Raw genomic sequence first — 26,784 nt, 5'->3', positions numbered from 1 at the left:
AAAGGGGGAAAATACTCTCAAACCAGTTCTCTCGGCGGCCGACCAGCGTTGCCTGTGCGCGCTGGGCTGTTAAAATCGCCCGGCGCGGTGGGCTCCGCAGCGTAGTTCAGCAGTATTTTGCACCTTGTGCTTAGTTTTTGCGGAACTTTCAACTGTTTTAGCCTATGCTGCGATGCCGTTCAAGGCGCAAACGTCGCTTGGCCAGCACTGCGCGGTGGTGGGTTATTGAACAACCAGAGAAAGCGAGAAACAGTCGCTGACAGCACGCATGTGCACGACACCGCCTGGAGAAAATGCACTGCGGTCGCGGCGTGTTTTTGCTGCATCACTTCCCAACGCACACCGAGTTGAGATATCGGTGGATGCCGTTGATAAACCGCAACGACTTTGTACCAACGACCAACTCCAGGGTTGTTGGGTGCACTTGGACGGCAAGCAGACGGAGCAAAATCCATTCATTACACGCAATGCTGCGACAGGGAACCGAACCCCCTGAAATGTTAGAAGCAACTTTATCTTTTACAATACAGCATTGATTGATTGGTTGATTGATTAATTGATTCATTATGGTGTTTAACGCCCCAACGATCATGGGTCATATGAGGCGCGCCGCAGTGGAGGGCTCCGGGTTAATTTTGACTACCTGGGGATCTTTGACGAGCGCCGATACAATACAACATTACAATAACTTCTGGTTCTTGTAGTCAATTTAAAATACCATATATTGTTTGTCATTAAAGCCGATTGGCATTAAACAATCCCCTTTTCATTTAATGTAACCTTTAAAATCACGGCGTTTTGTTTACTTTTTTTTCAGGCCAACGCATTACACTGCCAAACGATATGAAAAGATAACTTTCTCCATCGCACACTGCTGGTCGATAGCAGGATAAGCAGGCAGCCCAATGTGGAAACGCAGCTGGAGATACGCGTGAACGATGCATTTGGAAAATAGCTCAACCTGTTCACAACGCGGTCAAAGGAAAAGCTTTTAATCCTTTTGCGTTGACACGGCATCTAAAGTATTACAATTACAAAACAGTTACTGCTGCTCGCGTAAAGCATTTGTGGTGCAAGCAGCGGTTTCACAAAGGTGGGCTCCGAGCGACAGGCCACATGCGCTGCGCAGAGTTAGGTCAATAATAATCCCGATCATGATCAACCAATATTAACTCGCCCGAACGTCGACCGTTTGGCTCAACCTTCGAATAGTAATTTGACTGGTTTTGCGGTCGTGTTATTTTTCCACCCAGGTAATTTCGTTTCGTCAGTAACCGTCATAAGTCTAGTTAAGAAAAATATTACATTACAATGTCAACAGCGTCGCAATCGCCTCGTCGTAAGTCCATCGCGAGCACGGATCACCGTGACCCACATATGCTGTGCGCGCTTTGCATTCGACGTCCGCGCTTCCGTAAACATGACTAATCGGCGAACATAACAAGCACGGTGGCATTGAAAACATGTATTTACTCCCCGATATCGATTTCTATGTCAGTCGGTGCCATACCGATTCGTTTGCATCGCGGAACTGCGGAGCACCACCGGCACCACCACCACACTGCTACTGCTGCTCGCAACAGCCGGGATCGGCATTTTCCGCTCTGGCAGTAAATTAAGACCTAAAATCCGTCTGCAGCTGATGAAAACAAAACAGAACACACACACATACAAGCACTGCAACCGCTAACTTAACGCCAAACCACTACGGTTCACTTGGTAATGCACGGGTACCGAGCAGACGCACGGAAAGAACGGAGCACTTAACAGCCCAGCGCGGAGGTTTCGGCGGTCGCTTCATAGACGGCGCTAGCGGTCCAGTCAGAAAAAGCAAATGGCGGCGCCCACCTCTAGCAAGAAAAATGGTGTATAAAGGAAGCCAGGCTCCGTCCACCCACAAGTTAGAACCGGTTAACCAAAACCGCGCCTACTGCACGCGACGCCGACACCCAGTAGGTTAAAACAACCCGAGTGCCATCCCCGACACGCCATGCCAAACGCGTGCACCACATCCAGAGTTTTTCGTTTGACTCGGGCGCGAAAAGGGGCTGCGTTCAAATGTTTCGTGTCCCGCGCACCATCCTCGCCGGCGGACGCCGGCTAGGACGGCTCATTGCGGCAAGTCCGCAGGGCGGCTAAGCTTGACCGACTGCTAGCGGCACGCCTATCCTGTACGCCGAAGCAGGGGGAACAATAATTCAAGGCTCCGGAAGCACGAAACTGCACTGCAATCTAACGGGACGTCGTCACGGCAATATAAGCGAGGCGGCCGCGAACGGCGCTGCGTGGTCGGCAGGCGATCCCCTGCCGACCACACAGATAAACAGAGGCTTCAGTCCGCGGCTAAACAGCCGATAAAAAAAGACACGACTTCGGCGTCCCCCTTGTACGGCATTCGGCTCGGCGCGTCACCGACATACCGCGGCAGGGGCGGCGGCCTTGACTCACCGCGTCCCCGCGAGGGCTGCAAGGTGCGGCGGCAACCCTTTCCGGAGAAGGCCCGACCACAACCGCGCTTCCGGACGACGCCGAGTCAACGAACGGGCAGAGATAGAGGTCCTCCGGCGAGAGAAACAATACGTCGCCCTACTGCCCCCGCGACAAACCTCGAGCATTCAGAAAGAGGCGGCGCTATTTCGAGCATTAGCCCCTGAAGAAACGCCAGGAGCCTACTGCCGCATAATGCTCCAGAATGGGCGACGTCGCGTTTCCCCCATGGCCAGGAGTCCCCGGTTAAACAAGCAGTGACCCGGTAGAAAGCCGGCCTAGTGTCGAACGAGCTTTCTCCTCCCACGCAAGTCCCCAGCTGCTTCTGCTGCTGCTACGGGAAAAGTCGCGGCACCCAAAGCGGGCGCAGGTGACCGCCTCATCGGCGTGATCGTCGCGTGAATGACTACGCGGACACCCGGGCTTCCGCGGAACGGGGAAACAAGCGCTGGGCAGAAATAGCACTCCGAGACGGAACGGTAGAGAGCCGACAAGACACCACGGCGAGAACGGAAGGGGGACCCAGTTCGTCGGCGTACACACACGGATACGCGGCTTGACGATCACGCACCTTCTCGCACCAATCCGAGGGCACCCCAAAGAGCCCGCGCAATGGATTGCGGCCTTACTGCGGGCCGAAATTCATTGTTGCGAACCGCCGGGCAAGATACTCGTCAGCCGAAGAAAAAAATGGCGCGGTACGGATACAGCTACCACACGCACTACTTGGCACAGCACCCTCGAAATGTGTATTCCTGGGCAGGTACCGAGTTCCAAGACTGCATGCAGTTCGTCAGCCGATGGGCAAAGTCATGCTCAGGCGAGCTTGTCTCGCGGTGAAAGGAGAAAGTTTCATTGGAGAGGAAGCCACCGGACTAAGTCGCTAGTGCCCCGTACTGAACGATGCACGCCTCAGGAAGACAAACTACTACTGCGTAATAATGTTGAGCGGCTTCAGGGTACGCGCAGTTGGACGACATCTTGTGGCGCAGGGCAGACGAGGGCCAAGGGCACCAACACTGGTTTAGTAGTTCCAGGTGCGATGCTTTCAGCACAATTATGCTACAGGTGTGGGGAGTTGGAGGCTGCTTAGCGAGTGGCTACCGAGGTTACCTATTGCGCACCCCCTTGGTAGCCTTGTACGAGAAGGAACTTGGGTACCTAAACATGTGATTGGAGTGAGGATGGCTCAGCAGATGCACTTGCACTTTGTACATCTGTTCGTGCTTTTTTTTTACGCCCGAATTGACGTCATATTTTTCCCTTTATGTTTCCGGAAGCAATAAATATTGCTCAGTTGATAACGCTCGTGTCTCTTCATTAAAGCGCCGTTTCACCGTTTTATATTATGCTAGCGTAACGTCTGACGTCCACAAAAACCCGTCCGGCAGACAAGCCGACACCCCGCACGAGGGGACAGAGAAGGGTACAGCATAAAGAATGCAATAGCAACTGACATCGCGCGCGCGATAACCGCAGGGCGGACCGGGCCCACACAGCTGTCAGCGGGTTGCAATTAGAAGCACCTACGCGGCCACATGGCGCATACCGACGCTGACAGGGTGTAAGCAAGTGGCCCAAACACACATCCCGGAAAGGCGCGAACGAGGCGAGCGGACAGAAAAGGCAGGGGTGCGTTTTCTCAACTGCCACGCCAGCAAGGGGCAGCACAGGTAACCTCGACACCGGCAACGAGGCTCATCTCAGCCCATAATCAAGGCGGGCAACGCGAACCGACCCCCCCCCCCCCCCCCCTTCCCATGTCCAGTCCCGAACAAGCGGCAGCACTCGGGGGTCGACACCGGAGGCCCGGCTCCGGCGACAAGCTGAACGCCGGTGGAAGCACCGGCGACTCCTCCACCGAAGAAAAGTCGCGGAAAACGCCCAACCGGCCAAATAAAAGGGGGCGCGCTAAATAGAAACGGACGGCGGCAACCCAGGTGGAAGCGAGGGGTGATGAACGGTGCCCCTCTGCCCTCCCACGCCCGGGAGAGAGAGAGAGAGAGGGTGGGGGCCGACCCGGTTTAGTAATGCGCGCTCAGCCGTTGTGTCACACGTGTCGCCGAGGCACGCCGCACACGCGAAGCGAACACGCCGCTACCACCCACCCCGAGGGGGTTACACACGCACGCCGCAGTCATCCCGCTTTCGCTGCAGCCCACTTACGAGTGGCTCGGCTGTAACGTCGGGCACAGACTGCGCGGCGACACCTGAACGAGTCGAAGCGCGGAAAATGTAGCACTCAAGGCGACGAAGGGTCGCGCGCATCTATCTATAATGACGGCTGCCTGGATTGCTCGCGTTCAACCCAACGTTATTACAGGACCCTTAAAGCAGACGTGCAGAAATTTTGTCCGTTCGCCTTCAAAACCCCAACTCGTGAGCTTTCACGCCATCCCTAGAATTTTGACTGTCGCCCGCTTCCCATCAGCTTGTGGTTTCGTGCGTACGGGTTCAACATAAAAGCAATGCGCTAAATTTAGCCCCGTGAACTTTCCGCCGGAGTGTGTCCTCACGGCCGACGTCACGAAACGGGCGGGGAGGATGGTGCGAGACTTCAAAACGCATTCACGACAAAAAAAGAAACGCGCGTAATTAGACAGGAAGAAATCGAAAATGCGGCAACGCAGACTACGGGCACAGCTTGGTTTTGTGTCCCTTTTAAATAGAGCCAAGACTGAATTCTGTTTCGTGCCAAGTTGAGCTCTGCTAGCCCGTGAACTACGAAGCAGGAACGTGAACTACGAAGCAGGCGCGACACACGGGGCCGAAATCCGCAAACGGACAGCCGTCGTTCTGGAAATGACGCGTCCGAATTTCGTAACCTGATGGCAATTGCTTGGAAGACATGGGGACAAGACGCCGCTACTACGCAAGGGCTAGACGTTTGCGAACGGCTCCGATCATCTCCATGCAACTCGACAACTGGCTAAGCGCACAAAGCGCCCGCTTCTAGGCAGCACCGACTGGGCAGGGAAACCAGAAATTCTCGCGTCCGCGCTGTCCTTGACGTTTCTCGTCGTCAAAAGGTCGCCAACCGCCGCCGTATCAGGCCCTATCAATAATTAGGCCCCCTCGGCAACTTGGCATTAACCCCTAGACTGCCCCCGACGGCAGTGCCCTCTCGCACGTTCGCCAAGCGAACGCGGCGCGATAAGAACATTTACAACGCACGCAGGCCTACTAGAAAACACGCTTATCCGCAGTTCGACAGGCGGCGACCGAAAGCAACGAGCGAGCAGTTGTTGGCCGCACGGACAGTGGCGTCCGCTGTCAGACGAGCTACAATAGACGAATGTACACTGCATAGTATTCCAGCGTCCGTCGGTGTTCGGTAGACACTTCGCCAGCGACTAATCCTACAAAGAGAAAACTCATCCGCACCGGCTCCTAGTGTCGATTATCGCGGAGCGCAGTTAATGCGGCGTTCACGAGTAAAGAGCCGGTCGGAACAGGTAATTTGACGAAAACGAGCCTTCCCGAGCGCTCTCGCACAATCAAGGATTGAGGACGGCGTTCGAAGACGCCGCATTATACCCCAGCAGCCGGCCATTCGCAACAACCTTATTCGGCGCGGAACGACTGCGCCAATTAGAGAAATCTGCATTTAAAATGGACATTGAAAACGGTACGATCCGGCAGTTATCAACAGGTAGGAATACCGTTGTGCAGGAAGCGGTTAACGAGCCATTACCAAGCTACGAATATCTGGGCTTCGGGTCCTAGTTTTCGTGCGCGCTAAGTTACAATGTACACCAACTAGCCAGAGTTTGTGCTATTGCAGTAGATCGCTTCAACCATGTATTCGTACTCGAGTGTTTCAGGAGATTACTTTCACGAAAACCAATGAAGAGAACCATTTCAGACGCTTCGGCCGCAGCCGTAGCCTGGAACCGCCATCCCATCCCCGCTCCCTAATGATCCAACTGACATCGAAAGACACCAGCCAGCGTATACGCTAAAACCTGGACGGCCCACACAAACGCTAGGCCCGTCAGTCAACGGTAAGAAGGTCGACCAATCCGCACCCCGTTAAGAGAAGCGGCGGCCCGTGTTTCCCTCGAGACGCGGTCGGCGCAACAAGGGGGACGCCGACACCTGTCGGGGAAGAAAATCTCGCCGCAGGTTAAAAGCACGCCCTTCCAGAGAGGCGCGAGTGGGCGTGAGAGCGAAGGAGCCGGGTCTCGAGGCTCCCGTGGGCGGCGATCGATGTTCGAGAATCGAATGCGGCACCTTCGGGGAGCGACCGGTGCTGCCGCGGCAGCGTGGGCGACGGGCCTCGCTGGTCGTCGAAGCAGACTGCTTGCTTATCGAATAACTTGCGCCGGCGGACGGGTAATTGGAGCAAAAGCTCGCTCGACACGACGAACCCCTTCAACTGTCACGTCTCATTTCGAACGGTTAAACTGGAGATTCACGAACTGGAGATTCACGGACTTTGAGAAGTCCGTCGCAGGGGAGGGCTACGCAGCCACCTGCTTGCACCACTGGAGGACCTGGCATGTGCCCGCTACCGGTGGCACAGTCCACGGATCAAGCCGACAACCGCACAGGCCAGAGAGAAGAGAAGAAAGGCATCCGGAAGAGCGGCAGAGCGAGCCCACCAGGCCAGCAGCAGCACGCGGCGGCGCCAGAGCGAACGCGCTCGCTGCCAGGAAGCAAGGAGGCGGGAGACGATGAAACGCACAAGAAAATGAACCCCTCCCCCCTTCCCTGGCGCGCGCAGAGCACTCGTAGACGCGCCGCCTCGAGTTACGCAACCCGGCACCGCCGGAGCTGGCAGCAGACGGAAGCCGCGGCCAAGGTGGGACCGACCGCCGCAAACCGGCAACGGCTTCCACGAGTTGTCTCTCGCACAACCGTTTGTGACGGCCACCAGGGAGGAACGTTAGAGGCTAGCGCTCCGTGGCCACGCACTACAAACCCGCGCCAGTGGAGACTTCACTGTACCAGAGCGAGAAAAGAATTTGCCAGGCGGAGTGGATAGGGAACACGTCTGTGACCTTCACAAAACACCTGCATGTCGCCACACGGGCTCCTCGGCAAAGTCGGAGCAGAAAATACCGCTCATGCTCGGAAGATCGCCTTGACGAGCTCGCGAATCGACTACGCCGCACCTGGGCCGCAGAGAGCGTAAAGCTGAGCGGTACTCCCACGCTCTAAGTCCGCCTCGCATCTGACGCAATCATCGCGCCCTACAGAGACCCCCAACCACCGACCATGGTCGACGGTACAACACCCTCTGCAGCCACCACCACCAGTCGGGCGCCGCCAACGCAAACATACCGGCCCCGCCGGCACACAACCCGTTGGACACAGATACGGAGACAACGGGACAGCGAGCACGGGACGCCACGACACGGTCCCGGCATCCCGCGATTGCCACGGACGCACCCGTGACCTTGATGGCGAAGGGGGCCAAGGTCAGGCGTCGCTAACGGGAACCGATAGGAGCCCATCTGCGGAAACGGCCTGCACGCTCCGCCAAGCCCGTCGTCAGAGACAACGCGAACCGACGGGATATTCTTCGAATCTATGGCTAGGAATGTCTGCCAAAGCGAAGTGGAGTAGCCTGGGCACGTACATGCAAAAAAAAAAAAAAGTATACCGCTGGGCTGTAGATCAAGTCCACTGGAAGCAGTGCCGCCCCACATGGCTGTACGTGGGCCTCACGTAGAGCCTAGCGCACCAAGCAACGCCAAACTTACAAGTACTGGCTGACGATGCTGAACTTCGGAGGATATCGCTGGGCCCTCGCATATCAAATTAAGAATTCAAGCTGCCGCATAACCGTTCCCAGCTAATATGCGCATTCCGACGCACTCACGGCCTAGCCCCGCACATACTCTGGTTCGAAGTGTGACTTGGAAGCTACGGATGTTTGGTACTGCCTTGTAGTCCCCCCACAACGCATTTTCAGAGCGGGCCTTGTATAGCGCGAAACTCCGGCCCCGACTTTTCAAAGTTACAGCTGGCCTATGCAGCAGGCTGCACTTTAGAAGACCACTTCAATTTTGCTTACGAAGTTATTTAACGGGCCCCAAAATCTTGTGCAACTCCTTGCCTTATGACCAAGAAAAGGAAGTGCCTTCGCCGAACCATGGTGGGGGGGAAGCAAAACCACCCGTGTCCAGATTTCGGCACACTAAAGATCCTCTGGTGGTCAAAATTAATCCAGGGCCCTCCACTACAGCACGCCTCATATCCCCCCCCCCCCCCCCCCATATTCCAAGCTATCGGAATATTTCCCAAACAAATGCTGAAAGTCCTTCAACATGTCCAACATTACAGCATGAAACATCTGCAGTTAACGATGCCATCTAAATGAAACAACAGCTGCACACACCAAAGCAAGTTTCTTGCCCTTCCGTAGCCTTCATCAGGAGTTCAAGGACCTTCGAAATGTACAATCAGCGTCAAATGAAACGCGAACACAAAAATATGAACCTCAACACACAAACAGCGCGATTTCTTCCCATGCAAGCCAAAATGACGCGTGGCTTAGTTACAAAAACAAAGTTTGGAATAGTGGATTTCCAAATATACCAATAGCGTGCCATTATATGAACTCTACGAACAGTATTTTTCAATTCTGCACGTTCTGGTTTATACTTTCGTGTTCGCGTTTCATTTGACGCCGATAGTACCACCAACAAGCCTCAGCAAGGATTCTCCCTCACACCAAGAAAGTCCACACAGCACAGTAACCTGTTAAGCAAACCAAAGCCAGACAGAAACAAGCACGGGGTAAAGGAATTGGTATACCAGTGAAAACCATGGCTCTCCCACTTGATTTTGCATTATTTAGTCCGCCTCAAACGCTAAGAGGACACCTTGCCACGAAGAGAGGAAGTGCCTCATTCCGTGTCCTAGATGTGGGTGTGCGAGTCTAGGCAGTGCCGAGCTTCAAGCCATAAAAAAAGAAACAAAAGAAAACCTACCGCGTTCAAGAAGCTCCACTGTGCTGGTGCAACAGACATAGGTGACACATTCTAATTGGCTGAATTTGACCACCGTAACTAAGTAGGCCAGCAGCCCTCAAAGTAGTGCTGGTCACATCTCATGTTCTGGACGAGGAATACGAACCTTTGAAACGTTACGCTTATCTGATGGAGGTACAAAGAATGCTCTATACGCTCCATCCAAACCACAATATAAAAAAATTTGAAATTAAAAACTAAGGCACCGTGCCAGCAAAGTCAAATTTTGGGGATGTTACGTGCTGATGCATCGTTGGAAAGGGCTCCGGATTAATTCTGACCAGATGGATCTCCAACGTGCGCCAAAATCTCAACACAAGAGTTTTGCTTTTCAAAAACCCTTCATCTGACAAGCGTCCGCAACAGCCAAGAATTGAACCTGCATCCTTGGGTTCGGCAGCACTTTTTCGCTCACACTTTCAGCTGCTGCTGCCAGTATGGCAGACAAGTGCACTCAGAGGGGCTGTAGAACAGCTGTTGTGGGTGCTTCTGCTTCAAAGGCAGCCCCTTCATGCCATTCACACTGCGGACGACAGGTGGAGCAAAGCGCGGCAGCCCCACAAACAGCAAGCTAATGGAGAAACAGGCTGCCTCACCACCAAGACAGGTAGCAAGCACATCTGGCTTGTGACACACACACACACAGACGCCTGCCACAAGAACTGCCCACTGCACTTACTGCAGCAGACAAATTCCTCTCACAAACTCCTTCGCACGAAAAAAAAAAAACGAAAAAGGGGGGGGGGGGGGAAGACCACAGAATGCCATCTTTGTGCAATGGTCACCTGCGAACGAAATTCCTACTTTGTACATGTATTCACGCAACTCTTAACAGGCAGACTTTGGTGGTCATCTAACTAGCTTTTCTAAGCTAGTTTCTTCTGAAGAAAAACAGCGTAGCTGTTACTTTTTGCACAGCACAACACTTGGAGCATTAATAGTTGAGCCACTCAACGCAAATCCATGCAGAACAATGCTTATAAGTAGTTGACACATTTGCAATTAACATAAAAGTTCAGAGAACAACCTCCCCTGAAATATCGCCCAGCCCTCATTAAGAGTGCAATGTATAATTTTCTGAAAGACCCCAGAAATCATCCATCTAAAATCATGCTGGCTTCAACACCCCCGAAAGCCCTGCGAGATCCCTCTGCGAAAACATCCCGCAGCCGCAAACACTGCCTCGATTTTGAACAAAAGAGAACCTGTCCAGCTTTTTTACTTGATATCTCAGCAGTGTTAATTGGCGGTGAGGCCATTTTTCTGCAATTCTTCCAACCTAACTTCCCTCATTCCGTATCTTTCACTTCTTGGTTTTGTAGTTTGCGTAGGTGTAGTGACTGATTAATACGCACAGAAACCGAAGCCCTGCCTTGCATGCGCGGCGGCATAACTGGGTCGTTAGCTTTCAGTCCATTAGGCCAAAACAGGCATGAAATGGACAAAAAGTTCTGCCCCAGAACACATACACAACTGCCAAAATAAAACCGCAGGGCAACGTGTAAAGACCTGCAAAATTGTGTTCCGAGCAATATTCACCACTAGAGCCAACTGATTAGTTTAGGCGATTCTTATATCGAGACAACTGGTCAATTACAGAAAAAGCATGGTTACCACATAGCTTTAAGGCAAGGGAAATGCTAGCGATGACAAATAATGCCCCAACTTCACTTAGGCATCCACAACACACATCCTGGTATTTCAATTTCCCCATGCATTAGCATTGCGGAAAGGAGGGACTCTGAATACGACCCACAGCCTAATTATACCCAGTTACCGCAACTAAATGCCACTATGGTAACCACAACACTGCAGAGGAAACACTTAGGTCCAGCCTCCCTGATGGTTAGCACACACACGTGGCAACATAGTTGTGGAAACACGATACCCCAATTCATAAGTGCCCACTGCTTTACACCTGAATAACAGTTTCCTTTAGCCTTATTTAACGTGCTACTATTGCAGTCACTGCAGTAGTGCCCCTCCCTACACTTGCTACGTGGAAGTGTCTTGTACCCACAGTTCTGTGTCACCAGAAAGTAGCCCTTTTGATGCAGCTACGTCTCGCCCAATCGAAATGAACCTCTGGCCTATTTTTCATCTAATGGTAAGGTCCCTTTAGTAGGTCTGAAAACAACGCAGTTTCCCAAACAATCACTGCATAATTCCTTGCTGTAAAATGACATTGCATAAACACCCAACCGCCACAGCTCACAGGTACTCGTTCGGTTTAATGTTAAGCCTTCAAGTTTCACACTGACCCAACAAACTTTCTGCAGCAGCACAGAAATAAAATGGAACTGAGCCAGCCACCTAACAGCCCCAATAACTCCCTTTGCTCGACAGCCACCAGCAAGCCCTTGATCCTATGCCAGTCTAGTGCCTAGTAATACAGCGTGCAATACAGACACCCTGCCACAATGACCCCAGCAGGAGCAATACTGAAACAAAGGGAAACAAGAAAGCAGGAACAAAGGCTAGATGGAAGTCAGCACTCCCACCCCCCGCCAGTCTCCCACAAATACAGCAGCCGACAGTGGCCCCAACCAGCGATGGACGCATGCCAACACTGCCATTGATAATAACACGATGCCGATCAGTTCAGGCTTTGTCAAGGTTGCGCCCTTTGTTGGGCTCCGAGGGCCACTTCCTGGCATTGTCACATACACAAACACCAAGGACCGAAAGGGGGAGGGACAAGTTATGAAAGCGGGAGGGGAGGTGCTCCCAAGCAAATATTGGTTTGGGAGAGTTGGTACATAGCGAAGTGTCACAGCGCAGCACAAAACAACACACCAAGCACTCTGCATCAACTTCTGTGTTCCCGTCCCTCATCTTGTGCAGCCCTTCGACACTTCCCAAGCGAAGACACCCTCCTCCACTATTTACGTGGAGACCAACTTCGAAATTTCTGCCTGGCAACGAGCTACAGCTGCAAACCAATAGCTCTCCTCCCCAAATCAGTAAGTTCAAATGCTGCTCGCTGCCCCAACAGCTTCGAGTGCAGACCGCAGGTGATGCTGCAGACTGCACAGATTGCCAGCAACGAGTACTGCAATTTGCAACATGGATTGCCACCCTCAGGAAAACGCTGACACTTCCAACGGCCAAAGTGCTGAAATTTTCCTGCGCTTCTGTTTCCGCTGCAAAAAAATTTAGCCACCTTCAGCTGAAATGTTCAAGTTACTGCTTCAACTATGCACGTCGTGCTTTACAGCGCCGAGAGCCCTGGTTGCTCATAAGAGGCAGTGGAATTTGCACTGCATCCAAGCACTGGGACCTATCACTAACGAAAAACTGAACTATAATTTGCGGCCAAACCAACTTTCCTTTCCACAAGCAAGTACTGGTGAAAAAGGAATTATGCAAATTCATAACTAACTTCGAGGGAATCAGTAGCAAGCTTAGACGACCTTGGCAAAGGCTTCTCCAGTATTAGGGATCACTGCGATTTGAGATGGCCAAGCGACCTTTGTACAAAGGGCAGATTGGCAACCAACCAAAGGTACTGCAAAAGTGCAGCAAGCTGTTCGCACAACCCTGAAGTGCAACAGATGCCACTAAACGAGCAGTGTTCCCATTCAGGAGCATTCACTGCTCGCAGACCACAGCACTGGTGTGTGAAAATGAGGCTTCATAGCGAAACTTTCCATTGAATGGGAAAATCAAGCAACCAATCGATATCCATACACCATGCACCTGACATTCACGCGTTCAGTTATTTAGCCAGATACCACATAGTAAACTAAGTGCAACACTACACTCTGGTACTGCTTAACCCTTTCACTGTTACTGACGCACTGGTACATCCCCCCCGCGCCCCCCCCCCCCACACACACACTGTCAGATGTACCTGTATGCTATCCATTGGGCATTCAAAAATTCGCGCCAGAGAGCAAAGTGGATGCACCTTGACTGTTCGCGCCATCCGTCGAATCTTTCTAGTAGATCGTATGTTCACTCGCTAGCTTTCCTTTGACAGTATATTGAAGAGTACAGAAAAACACTGCCCACCCTACGTCGCTGGGAAGCTTTGTTGCTCCGTGCGCTGTACTCTATCGGGATGAGTGACCATGCGGCACACGTGCGATTACAGGTGCAAGGGTTGTTATGCCATCTTCAACGCGGTTTTATTTTATTCCGTTCCCACGTCAACTACGGCGTGCCAGGTTAGCCCAGTGCACAGTTGCCTCTCTAATAGAGTGAAACGACTCAATCGCAGCTCGCATGCTCATTTCTGTGCATTGTGCGGGCTGCTGAAAGTGCTCCCTTCATGCATGCGGTTACTTCCGGATGGTTGTCCTATTGGCTGTTAACGTCCTGGGTTATTGTATTTCTGGTGACTATCCGCAATCGTCGGCTGTGCACCAACCTCTTCCATGCCTGAAACTGAAGTTTTTTTCTTTTGCCTTCAATTCTGCGCAATAAGAGTGACAAACTCAATACTTCACTTCCAACCAGACCACTCGACAAGCATTTACTGCTTTGAAAACTCCCTACCAGCCCGAGCCCACCCTTGCGAGCAGGCACCAATGCCTGTTTTCTCCAGGTTGCAGAGAAATACAGAAGACCCCCCAGCCTGTGATACCGAAGGCTGCCGATGAGATCACAAGCTGCCCCCTCTCTCTCTGAGAGAGGGTGCAACTCTCGCCAGTAATCCACAGATGAGATGGAACGATTTTTTCGGTGATAGTGAACGAATTTTTACAATTATTGCGGAGCAATTTGCTAGGAAAATAGACTTTACCCCAAGATGCATTCCGAATGATTGGTAGCAAATGCTGCAGGGTCCCTTTAAGAAGTTGCCCTGGCACTCATCACTGCAGCCACCTGTTCAAGCAGCACAAGGAGTGCTTACTTCAAGTGTTTTGAACATGACAAGTTGTTTCGACTCTAACGTATCAAGTGCAACACACCTTTTCAATATCGATATGTTGATCCACCACTTAGCAGTGACACACTGCATGCCATGTTGTTCAACACCAACTTTTTCAAAATCTTAAATTCTTTCAGAACGTAATCAAACATTACATAAAATAGGAGATCAGAGTACTTCAGCAAAGAATTACTGCTTTAAGCCCGTCAAATAACTTGGAAACCCGCGCAAGAAAATTCTTCCCTGGGCTGTTTTTAGAGCACTGGGAATACATCATTACAGCGGTGTAGCGGCTATTGGCCAGCTCCCTTTTAGTTGCAGCAATAACTTTGGTGGTCACAAAAGCAAAGCAGATCTGCAATAAGCAAACCGTGCAGAGCCATTCCGTGTTTGCAGTAACTATAGCTTTCAAAATATTTCCATACGCTAAGGAAAAAGTGGTCGCAGAGTCCCTTTAGCGCGCAGGTGAATACTGCACCCACACAGATACTTGCGGACTTCACACTACTGAACTGTCCCCTTCATGCAACGCAACGTAAAACTTCAGACCATGTACATAGCACCGAGAGAGAAGAAACTAATGAGCAAAAAGACATTGTGGGGTGGCTTCCTAAAGTCCGGAAGTCCATGGGCAGTCCTGGCTCTCTCCACTCAGTCAACCAAGATCGTCTGGTCGTCGAGACCCGAGCTGGACAACACGCTCAAGGTCGGGGTTTCGGTCACACTCCCAGACGATGTGATAGTGTGCGCCTGAATTGCCGCAGAACGTACACTCCGGTAGAGCAGGGCACGGGCTGCAATTTCTAGGCCCAGCCCGACCCGGCATGATACACGGCCCAGGCCTGGCCCGAAAAATTTATAAAAATTGATCCCGAGCCCGACGAATTTTTATAATCTCAGCTCAGGCCCGCCAGAGTTGTTAAATCTTATCCCCAGTCCGACAGGATATTAACATGAACTTGAAGTTTGCTGTTAACCTAAAAAGCATAAGCACAAAGCGAATACGACTACTTTAGATTTAAATTGTATTCGCATTTATGGGTGTTGCTGTTTTTCATGTTACAATGTGTTTTTTTCACTGCGACCCCTATGCAACGCCCGTAAGATTGATTTAATTGATTGTAGGGTTTAACGCGCCGACACAACGCAGGCGATGAGGCGCGCCGTAGTGGAGGGCTCCGGATTAATTTTGACCACCTGGGGATCGTTATCGTGCGCCGAAATCTCGAACACACGGCCGTTCTTGCTTTTCGCCTCCATCAGAAAAGCAGCCACCGCGGCCGGGAATCGAAGCAACGCCCAAAGGGCCTTTAGGGTAACTGAATAAAAAAAAAATTTCTTAAACTTGGACCGAACTTTGTACAACTTATCCTCATTAAAAACTATTTTCGGTAGTCATGCAACTTCATTTGCCAGTCTTCGAAATCGAGGCACACCCGAGGATACCTTAAATGATTCCGAGTAAGTGGATTTTATTATTGCAATTCTCCAAGAGATATTGCACCTTTCGTTCTTCCATTCCTTGCTGAAATTCTATCAGACGGTGCGTCCGGTTTCACCATTTGATTTGAATGGCACAGGATAGCCGGGCCTCTGGAACTGCCCGGGCCGGATCGGACCGACACTGCCCGACAAAATTTGGGTTCAAGACCGAGCCCGAGAGATGCGCGCTACCTGGCCCGTGCACTGCACTACATTCCAGGGAGTACTGTGTGGGGAGGAATAGATGATTTAGTCGTACTGGATTTGGGAAAGTGTTTGAATTCGTCTTCATGTGTTTTCCTGCATTTTAGACAAACTGCGTTGCGCAGGGGGAAAGGTCCCTCTACCAAATCTATAATATTGGGTTATCTCCTGGAAGGTCTCAATCGGCGAGAGTGCGGGCCAATACAGCGGCTGTGTCGTTGCCCGGGAGATCCGAGTGGGCAGGGGTCCAGACGATTCTGACAGTGCAAAGGGGAGGGGTTTTGCTCAGGAAGCGCAGTGCTGTTGAAGAAACTGCTCCAGCCGTGTAGCTTCTGCATGCCACTTGACAATCTTAGATTACCATAACTGCGGTGGTTTTTGTTATGGCCAAGGCAATCGCCACTTCTTCCGCTTTCTGGATGGAGCCGGTCTGGATCGAATGAAGGTTCGGCGTAACATTGCAAAATGCATGACTGCAGCTTCCTGTGAAGTAGGAGGCAGTGTTTCAGTCTTCCTGCACATAACCCTAAGTTGCATCTTTCCAGGCGCATTAGTTCACCAAAGTGAAAATTCATTCAGTGTTGATGCATCCATCCAAAGGAAGCCTTCAGTTGCGGCGACACTGAAAACCAGGCTACAATCACTTGCCCCAGAACGGCTCGGACTGACAAGTGGAAGAGCACAGCTGCCAAAAGGCTCCGACAGCAAACATATTCCACAGCCAACGATGCTAGATGAGGACAAAATTGAATTCCCCACAAGTCCCAGATTCATCATCATCCGTGGAGTGCATTAAACTAGGACAAAGGCCTCTATCTGCAAGAGACGAATCAATCCCTTGCACTGAATTCAATTTGCAGTGCACACCGTGCTGTCACTACTTTCATATCTGGTTGGGATGTCATCAGCCGAATACATGCACTCATGGCAGTAAGGTTAAAAATCCAATACGAATGCTTCACTGGCATCTGAAATGCATTCGTTCCGAGTGCAAGCTGAATTATTGACACGGACGATATTGGACACCTTCAAATACTCTAGGGCGCAAATGTGTTTACCGTCATCCCAGTGCCTTCATACAAAGTGCCATGTGCAGTTAATCTGTCCTGAACCTAAAATACTGCCAGAAGCTTTACTGGCTTACCATTCCAGCAAGCAGAAATCAAAACCTTTCAAGTGATCTGCAAGTAAAAAAACGAACTGCCGAATCACAATTAAGTTTTAAATATTGGTGACAATGCTCTCGCAGCGAGCGATTGCCTACGATTTGAAATGGAACAGGGTTCGTACAGGCTTTAAAAGCAAAAATTCAAGGGTTTTCAAGGACTTTCAAGGACCAGAAAACACATTTCCAAGTCCCCCATCTAATGTTTTATCCGGGATTTTTCAATACAATGCAAAATTCCGTTATTGCCCAATTCCCAAGCACATTAGTGCACATTTAGATAGGCGCTAACGGGTTCGTGAATGCTCCCCCAGCTTTATTTTTTTTTATTCATGGCTGGTATTTACAGGTTTTTCTTTTTTCTTTGTGTTTTTCTGAGGCTGTTTGATTTCAAAACTTAGTTCATGTTGCCTGCATCTCCTGTTTTGTCAGCAAGAGCATCAGCTGGAGCAAGTGTTGCTTCAAGGCAGGATGAAGTATGTGCACGTCCACCATTTGCACGTAAAAGCAAATGTAGATGGAGCGTATGAGGCACAGACTAGATGGAAGATGCAAGATAGAGAACAGAAGCTGGCTTTCACTGGATTATATCATGATATGGATTGGATTGACAAGTGCCTGCTCCCAATGTTGCCTTGTAATAATGAAAATCCACCAAACGTAATTTCACGCAATACACTGAAACTTGATTGTTACAATGTTTTTTTACATTTGTTAACACCTCAAATCTATGAACAACACTAAATTCTTGTGAAAAGGCAGGGCCATTGATTCTCTCCGGAAAAATCAAGGGTATTCAAGGACCATTTAAAAATTCCAGGACTTTCCAGGCCTTGAAATTCACACTTCTAAATTCAAGGGTTTTCAAGGTTTTCAAGGACCTGTGCGAACCCTGTGGAACCGTACCGTATGAAAACAACTTGACAGCAGCAGCGCCACTGCTGCGTGGCAAGTGCGAGTGAAGTTTTGAGCTGCCATCAGAATTGCACTGAAGTATGGCACACTCTGAACAGACATTCGGTTTGAAGGCACCCGAAACGCCATGGGAAAGGTGCGTGGATTGCTTTTCCGAGGACTGAACACTGCCACACTGGACCTCCACTGACAGGGCCAGCGGTTATGATGATCGTCTTTGCCAAATAAACCACATGCCTCGCACTGTAAATAGACACCCCACCTGCTGTTCTGAAGGCCTATGTTTGCAATAAGTACTTCCCACAAATTGAATCCGCACACAGCCAGTACCATACCCATGATGAGAACCTGCTGCTTCGGCTCACACCGAAGTGATGGCCGCCATCCCTACACAGCAATTAAATACTGCAACTGTAACTCCTCAGCCAGCATTGAGGGATAATTTGGGAAAACCACCCGTAATTGGGGAAAAGAAAATACGACCTGGTAATCTAACTCCCCCAGAAGTGCTATAGCGCTACACGACTGCACCGATACTTATCCCTCGGCAGCAAGCCCAGGCACGACTTCCAGGTACTGTATCACGATATGGTCAAATATGAAGCGCATGGCCTTCAGTACAGGTGGTGCATCCCGACGCCATGGTGGGCAGTAGGAATGAGTAACTAAGACTTCGCGGCCTGTCTCGGTAAGAAAACGTTCAGCGTGGCAGCATTTCGATACGGGCCATCGCCACATTCAGCACCTGTTCATGCTACCGTTATCCAACTTCACCATTATACAATTGAGCAGTGTTGCTGCGCAGGCAAGCTGGTTAACATTCATAACGTTGCCTGGTTCCTGGCACAAAATAAAATTGAGTGCCATGCGCTGGTTTCAGGCAACGCAGCAATGAAGCCAAGCAACGGCAGTGTGAATGGACACCGAATGCAGTGGTTGTACAAATAAAAATGCTCACGCATTGCACGATGGGCTTTCCTAACCATGGCACATACTGAAAGCCATGTGCACTCCGTTCACATTTGAACGCAATATGCTCGAGCATTGTTCGTAAGACGGCATGCTACGAGCAATCGCCTTGTGCAGCTTTTGTTTGACTCGCCCTTGGCACTGCTGCAGGGGGGATCGTACCATCGAAGGGCATTTCAACGCCTCGCAGAAAAATCACTACAAAGCAATAATATGCAAGCGACTCGGGCCGACCGCAGAACACGAAGTATGCGAGACAATGCGAAGCCAAGCGTAGATCGACGCGAACGTCATTGGGGAGGAATCTGCGTCATGCCGTCGCCACCCGCGCGTCGCGATGTCAACGGCCTGCGCGCGCCTGCACACGGTTATCTACGCGCGGCGCGCCAGCCATTAATCACGCCCGAGCCTTTTTTTCCGTGCAAAGCAGCACCTGCGCGGGCCAAACAGAAATGTAATGAAGCCACGCGCGCATTCGCCGGCCCTTGGGCACAAGTGCTTCCCCCACTAACGAAGGTCCATTTCCCAAGTCGCAGATTCCGACACTGCGAGAGTCACGCGGTTTGACGACACACCGGCGCTTTTCAAGGCGCCGCGTGTATCCGAGCTCCGCGACAAGGGCGCGGCAAACGGAAGAGGGGAGGGGGGATGGGCGCCCCTGTCGCAAACGCCGCAGGGAAGGAAGATTCTTGCAACGACCGCGGGAGAAACAAACGCCGACCGAGGCTCCCGCGATTAAGGAGCAGACCCGACCTCTGGCCGCACAGGACGGTGTCGCGAATGCGCATACAAGAATCGACAGGAGAGGAGCGGGGAGGCAAAGGATGACTGCCTAAGCTGCCCGCGCCGGACGCCGATCGAAGCCGGCGGCCGCCGCTCTCCTCCCCGAAGCGGGGGTGGCGAGCGCAGCACGCCGGCGAGACGAAAAAACGAGAAAGAAACGCGGCCGAGACAACGGCTCACGCTTCCGAAAAGGGCCTCGCACGCAGCAGCAGCACCCGCGGCTAAGTGCGCGGGGCGCGTCAATTGCTCTTCGCGAAAAGTGACGACAGCGGCGCGCTTCCAATGAGCGGAACCTAGCTGCTCGCGGGTGGGAGAAGAGCGGGGCCACTGTCCACGGGCGAAAATTTGCTTTTCTCGTGAAATGCAGGGGGAAGGAATGGAGACGGGTTGCGGAAGGAAGGGCGCGAATGTGTGTGCTGCTTCTGGCAGTGCAAAGTTAACCGTGCGCCGTGAGCGCACGCACGAGGTAGACAAATGTGTGTGCAAAGAAAAAAAAAGAGGAACCGGTGAGACGGTAACCTCTCGCGGCAGGCAAGGAGAACGCGGGCACGCCGCAAGAACGCGGAAAGCAGCCGCACAACGGCCGCCGCCCGTGACGTTTTCACACGAGGAAACGGGAGAAAAAGACGCGGGGTCGCACCCCCGCCTCCCTCCACGCGCGAAATATGTCGCGCTCGTTGGGAAATGAAAACGCGCGCAGGCAGGCCCCTTTCTTGGCGAGGCGGCAGCGACGCCGGGAAACGCGAGGGCGGCAGGGCCGGCCGCCGCTCGATCTGGTTCACGTTTAGCCATGACTCATCGCGTGCAACGAGCGAAGACGACGTCGGGGCCGATAGGGCCAACAGACATGAGAGGGGCGTGTTGCGGGCGGGGGTGTCTTCCGATGACCTCCACTACGTTACTGAGCACTGCCACTGCGCGGACCTGACATCACACAGCGTTTCAAACACGATCTTGGGACATTCATTCGCACCGCGTCAGCACTTCGAATAAAGCGTGGGAAAAAGAGCAAGCAAACACTGGGCCGCGCGGGCTCGGACCAGCGCCCAAACGGAAACACACACCTGGTCGCCGGCTCAGCGCGGGACTATTTTTCCCCGCCCGTAACCGCTCTCCCGAAATGGCTATGCCGGGGCGCGCCGGCCAGAGCCGGCGACCGCGCCTCCCGTACACCTTGGAGCGGGCGCTCGCCGTGCGCGTCGGACGGCGCCGGGCACGCCCAGCGCGCGGTGCCGGCCCCGGGCCCAATCGAGAGACGCACGCGGCAAGTGCCGCTGCAGCAGCGTCGGAGACCGCGGAGGAGACGCTAGGCCTAACGCGACCGCCCTCCCTCGCCCCCTTTGGCGGCGGCCATGAAGCGGCGGCGAAGAGCTCCACTCACCAGCACGTCGTAGCAGATTTCGCGCAGCTCCTTCTCCACTTTCTCCCGGTACTCCCGGGCCATCTGCTGCTTGCGCTCGGAGCCCTCGGTCTTCTGCTCTATGCTGGAGATGACCCGCCACGAGCTCCGCCGGGCGCCCACGACGTTTTTGTAGGCAACGGACAGCAGGTTGCGTTCCTCGTTGCTGAGCTCCACGCCCGTTTCTGTGACCTGCTTCATGGCGGCGGCCATGTCGTCGTACCTCTCGGCTTGCTCCGCAAGCTTGGCCCGCTGAACCAACTCGTCCTTATCCATTGCCGTGCGGGGGGCTGGTGTTTCAGCTGCAAGGCAAGCGGCCGCCGGAGCCGTCAGTCGCTGCGACCACACGCCGCTCAGCCCCCCCGTCAAAATGGCGGCCGGGCTCCAAGCGCGGCGGCGGCGGCACGCTCTCGTATCCGCTCGCAGTACTTACCGAAGCACGCCTCTAAAACACCGCGAGCGAGAGTGCTGGACCCTTCTGCCGCTAGCCGAGCGCCGTGGCAACGCTACCACTACGACGATAGAAACCGAGCAATCTTTACCCACTGGCGGATGGTTTCGCACTTCCCAAGGCGCAAAGCGGTCGAGGAAGATTCCTTCTAGCAGCCACGGGGACGCCTTTCTGATGCCACGGTGCCGTGACGTCACTCGTTGCCTGGGAACACGGCGAACGCCGCTCCCACGCCGCGCGGTTTCGAATTCGGGGCGTCGTATTTCTTGCTTTCACAATCCAAAATAACCCTCGTTAAGAAGAGAAAAATTTTTATACAATTTCAAATACGCAATTAGTTTTTTTGCGAGTCATTTGAATGTTATAAACGCAATGTCTGGTCAACAAAAGTTGAGAAGTTTTCTGCACTTCCGTTGAAACAATTTTTTGCTGCCTCAAGAAAAAACAACCCGGTGAAAAATAAATTTTTATTGCAAAAATTAACCGATATTACTATTATTTAGGGTCAAATATTTCTTTAAAAATGCACTATTAAAGCTCGTTTGTACCGCTGGGGCGGCTGGGGGCGCAGCGCTCCGTGCGCCTCTGCAGATGAGAACACGTGGTTTGTGTTGACGTCTGATCAAGTAACATGCCGCGATCAAAGCGCAATCGGCAAGGTAATTGGGATGACTAATTGGTAATCTTGTAATTACTTATGCTTGACTATTCTTTTCCTTCCAAATCGCAGTATCGCTTACACAGACAAAGAAGAAAGGATTGGAACGGAAGCAAGATCTCATTAAAGAGGTAAGCCTTGTCGGTGCGCTCTTCTGCTGCACGTAGTTTTGTGTGGCTTTGTCAGTGAATTAACGGGAAAAAAGAATAACGGAAAAGAAGAAATCTCGCAGTCGCCGATTTTTTTTTGCAATTGAGACGAGAAACACATTGCATAAATCCTGTTGTGCAGACTGTCGTGGTTTATACCCGTAGAAAACTGTCGCTACACATCTAGTGCCAGTCATGTCGGTCTTCGACGTACGCCGTCTTGTTACGTCGCAGCTTATGTAGGAGCTTTTTCGTCTCATGCAGGGAATAGAGCAAGTGAGCAGCTCTGGCGTAGTTTTTCCTGCATGACCGCTGTGCCTGCGCCGTATTAACTACGAGCAGAACTTGAGCAAACTGCACCAAAAGCCGTTCCTGACGGACATAAACGTGATTTTGTCTCCAATGTAAAGCTGAGATTTCTCGATTAATAATAAAAAAAAGAAGTTAAATAGCATGGTGCGGTTGTTTTCAATTTATAGCTTGTTCGTGGTGAGCACACTACTACGCTCTGGACGAGCTTTCATTAGGCGCCGTCACAAGAGAAACTTGGGGACATAGGTAACAAACAGGGTAAGCTGAAAGTTAGGACAACACGTGGCTAGTTGAGTAGTCGACACAAGTGACACTGTAGTTAGCAAAGTTGGTGAGAGTAGCCGAGGGCGGCGAAACGATAGGTGGAGCGATAATGTTACAAAATTCAAGGCAAAGGCCGGATTTGACCGGTGTTGCGAAGTGGCAGGTCGAGGCCGTTGGGAACAGTTCTTGTTTTGGTTGGTTGGTAACCACGGATCGTAGCACATACCGACGCGGGGGATTGTCCAAGAAGCCCCTGTTAATATTAGGCTGTGACTGGGTTTATTTTAGAAACAAAAATATCTGTGGACATCCCACTGCCGATAATGATGAGTTTATGCTGATTTGCAGCCACAAAGTATGGCCCCGAACTTGCCGTGACCACTCAGTAATGGTTTGACTCGCTGATTCTTTGGATTTCTTGCTACATGGGAATGTTCTTAAACAACCAATGAAATCTGGCCCGGCACTTGTGGTGCGATGCGGAACTTAAGTTATACCCCTGCTACACTGAGATCTAAATGTCATTTGAACCAAATGTCATTTTGCTCAAATGCCAAGTTGTGCTGCTACACTAGGTTTTTAAATGCCATTTGGCTCAAATGACATTTGAGCCAAATGAGCACCGAGAGAGACATTTAAGATTTCAAATGCCATTTCCAGCACTCTCGGACGCAGCGTCTTCGATCGGCAATAAAAAATATAATACTTCTGTACGTAAAACAAACAAAATATTGTTGTTTGTGAAACTTTGTTCACTGTTTATTTACTTAAAATACGAAATCAACATATTTAATTTTCATACTCTCAAAACCAGTGGGTCAGTTGCAAAAAACACAAACAAAAACAACGCAAGACAGCCATATTTAAAGTCAAAACTGGTGTCTCTTCTAATTTGATGTCATTTTACTGCCTCGGACTGCTCCTAAGTTTGATTGTTGTATTACTGTACGAAAACGGAACGGGGCAACAACAGTGCCACTACAGCACAGCGAACAGTTGTGAAAGCTTTCAAATGCCATCGAAATTGTAGTGTAGCACGGCGGATTCTGAATGGCATGTGAAGCAACCCATTTGAGTCAAATGACATTTGGTTCAAATGACATTTGGACCCCAGTGTAGCAGGGGTATTAAATGTGATGATGGGCTCCTCTCTGCACCTAAACTGACCTATAAGGTGCTGCATATTCTTTATTTATGAAAAAAAAATCATAGCACCGTTCTAAGAGAGCATTTTTTCAATTAAATAATCTCGGAAATAAAATAAAAATGTAGAATTGCTGGGGCCCGAACACAGGATGTAAGCGGTAGCAGCCGTGTCTCTACCCGATAGCCACAGAGGCTGAACAGGCAGCTCGCTTTAGCAGTTGATGAAGAAGATTGCGGCAGTGTCCAGAGCAGAATTTTATCTGCAGTTGGTGTTATTGCGTGATTGAGAAACATTGTTCCCACAAAAGTGAAAGTATTATTGTATAATTCATTAGTTGCTTCACATATTCAATATTGCAGTCTTGTATGGTGCACTACAGGAGTTGCAAATTTAAAGGGACCCCGAAAAGCTTTGTGAAGGTGGCAACCAAATGCATTCAGGTGGTAGAACACATAACGGGGGATTTTTGAGCCAAGTGTGAGCCCCATACGTTGTACGGATAATTTGAAAACAATTTTTGAAGATCGCCTTTCTCAGCCGATGAGCGCGACGCCGCAGCGAGCCGACCGCGGCTGACGCAACGGCGAAGGCGCCCCCTGATTCGCCCAATCGCCGGCGAGGTCAGCCGCCGGCGGTGTCACTGCATTGGCTTCCGGCTGCTCTTCCTCCTTCCTACGCGATCCCGAGGCAAAGGCTGCGAAGGCGGGTACGCAGCGATTGACGCGTGCCTAGGCGCAGGAATGTAGCTAGCGCAGAACGGAAGTCGAGCGTCGCGATGTCACATGGCTATTCCCAGTGTTTCCAGCTGCTTTGAAGTAAACAGAGAGGGAGGAGGTGTTGATCGGCAAGTGGGGAGAGGTGCATTTAATTGCTTCTGGGGAAGCTAATACTGAATGTAGATCAATAATTCCAACGGCATTGCATCGCTATATTGGTGCTACGTGACAATACAGGCCTTTTGTAACTTTTACAGAAGGCTTTTCTGGGTCCCTTTAAGCATACACATATTACAAAAAAGAGACGTTCGATACATTTGCCAATGCGCATTTTCTTCATCCCACTGGTGATCTTTTCTGAAAATATTACATTCTTCCTATTTTTTCTTTATACAAGGATAAACTTTTACTAACACAAACGTTTTGTCAAAAGCAATGATGACTTCATATCAACTTTATCTAACTTAAGAGAGAATCCCCCAATCGACAAACACAACATAAAGAAACCTGGATAATACCAACACCTCAAACGTGCTTATGACAAACAGTCTCTGAATTATACCTTGCCAGTTTTATTAGACAAATTCGACTCGTTTAGAAAAGGCAGCCATGCAATTAGGCTGTTTCTTGAGCAGCATGTACACTATAGTGCAAACTGATATTTGAAAACACTTTTTGGTGTAGTTATGCCCTCACTAGGTCACCTATTCATTGTATAACTATTAGGAGTCATTATCATATTGTATCAGGATTTTCTTAATGTCATGTGCTTCAATGATTTCTGTACTTGTCTGTTTAAAATCAAAAATGTGCGAACTGCCATGTTGTCAACTTATAAGGGTCGGGGCCCTTGTCGAGCTCTTTTCACAGCTTTTTGTTCCGCCTCCTCCTTCTAAGGAAATCAAGATGATGATGATGATGAACCACTAGGTGCAACAGGAAGTGTCCAGCCTGCACTGATTTGAAAACGGAATACCGCATTGTCAAAATCTCAGAATCTCGCAGCCGGTTTACCAATTCGCATCTGGCTGCGATGTCAGTGCAACCAACTATGTCTCATATACCGACTCAAGGGGATTAGCCAGTGGCAGTGATAGCTGGTGTGGGACACTCGCAGCCGAATTGCCAATTTTCATTTGGCCGTGTCTTCAACGTACGCACTCAAACGAATGCTCAGCGGCGTTCACTCGTACATTGGTGCTTTCGCATTCAGAACTCGTGAGGGAGTGCTTAGGTGTCCTCAAACTTGTCTCTCTTCCTTCTTAAAGGGGCCATGCAGACAAAACGCAACTTTGGTTCATTTTGAAAGATTGCCTCGTAAGAATCATACTGACACCACTATCAATGCCCACTTCACTCAAATAAGCCGTATAATTAGGAAAAAAGGGAAAGGCCATGCTACCCACTAGCTCATTTCCCGCAACAAAGCCGATGATGTCATATGTGGCATCTCCGCGATTGGCTGAGGCCGGCAAACGCAAATTAGGCACGAGCTATTTGCGCTTAAATGTAATGCATATTATTTTACAGCAGTGACAATGGTGGCGTAAATAATGAAAGTTACGAAAATGCACGTAAACATAGAAGTACCGATGCGCACTGCTGTTGCTACTGGGCACACTATGCTTTTTTAGCTGCACAGTAGTCCGCTGCTTGGGAGTTGCCTTACATGACACTGGCCTATTGGCGTAAGCGACATTGGCTTACATGATGCTGCTGGTCTAGCATACCCCATGTTTCACGAAACGGTTACTTCCGTAACAAAAACAAGCCAGGTTCAAATACGGTCAAAAATAAAGCAACGGCGGACAACGGTTCGTGGATGAG

At 50.9% G+C, this 26,784-nt stretch overlaps 3 protein-coding genes across 8 annotated transcripts in view; 1 reads left to right on the top strand and 2 right to left on the bottom strand.

Annotated features, from left to right (window-relative positions):
* Positions 1–21,933, bottom strand: part of LOC144175033 (14-3-3 protein zeta) — a 45,503-nt gene extending 23,570 nt beyond the window's left edge. For 3 of the 4 annotated variants that reach the window (XM_077704066.1, XM_077704063.1, XM_077704065.1), the window contains exons 1-2: positions 21,694–21,834; positions 21,243–21,562 (exon numbers count right to left, since the gene is read on the bottom strand). In XM_077704066.1, coding sequence (XP_077560192.1) covers positions 21,243–21,536 — 294 coding nt within the window. In that variant the 5' untranslated portion in view covers positions 21,537–21,562; positions 21,694–21,834. Of the gene's footprint in view, positions 1–21,242; positions 21,563–21,693 lie in introns of all 4 variants that reach the window. The other variant, XM_077704064.1, reaches the window with a different exon arrangement.
* LOC144175032 (14-3-3 protein zeta) overlaps positions 1–26,784 on the bottom strand; it is a 274,073-nt gene that overhangs the window by 14,810 nt on the left and 232,479 nt on the right. The window lies entirely within an intron of this gene.
* Positions 22,227–26,784, top strand: part of LOC144175034 (mRNA turnover protein 4 homolog) — a 45,374-nt gene continuing 40,816 nt past the window's right edge. The window contains exons 1-2 of the mRNA XM_077704067.1: positions 22,227–22,370; positions 22,442–22,500. Of these exons, the coding sequence (XP_077560193.1) occupies positions 22,343–22,370; positions 22,442–22,500 (87 nt within the window). The 5' untranslated portion in view covers positions 22,227–22,342. The remainder of the gene's footprint in view (positions 22,371–22,441; positions 22,501–26,784) is intronic.

The sequence above is a fragment of the Haemaphysalis longicornis genome, unplaced genomic scaffold, assembly GCF_048455015.1.
Source record: "Haemaphysalis longicornis isolate Haplotype H1 unplaced genomic scaffold, Haemaphysalis longicornis Haplotype H1 scaffold_3, whole genome shotgun sequence".
NCBI classification, from domain to species: domain Eukaryota; kingdom Metazoa; phylum Arthropoda; class Arachnida; order Ixodida; family Ixodidae; genus Haemaphysalis; species Haemaphysalis longicornis.
This window is presented reverse-complemented; position numbering and strand designations above follow the sequence as displayed.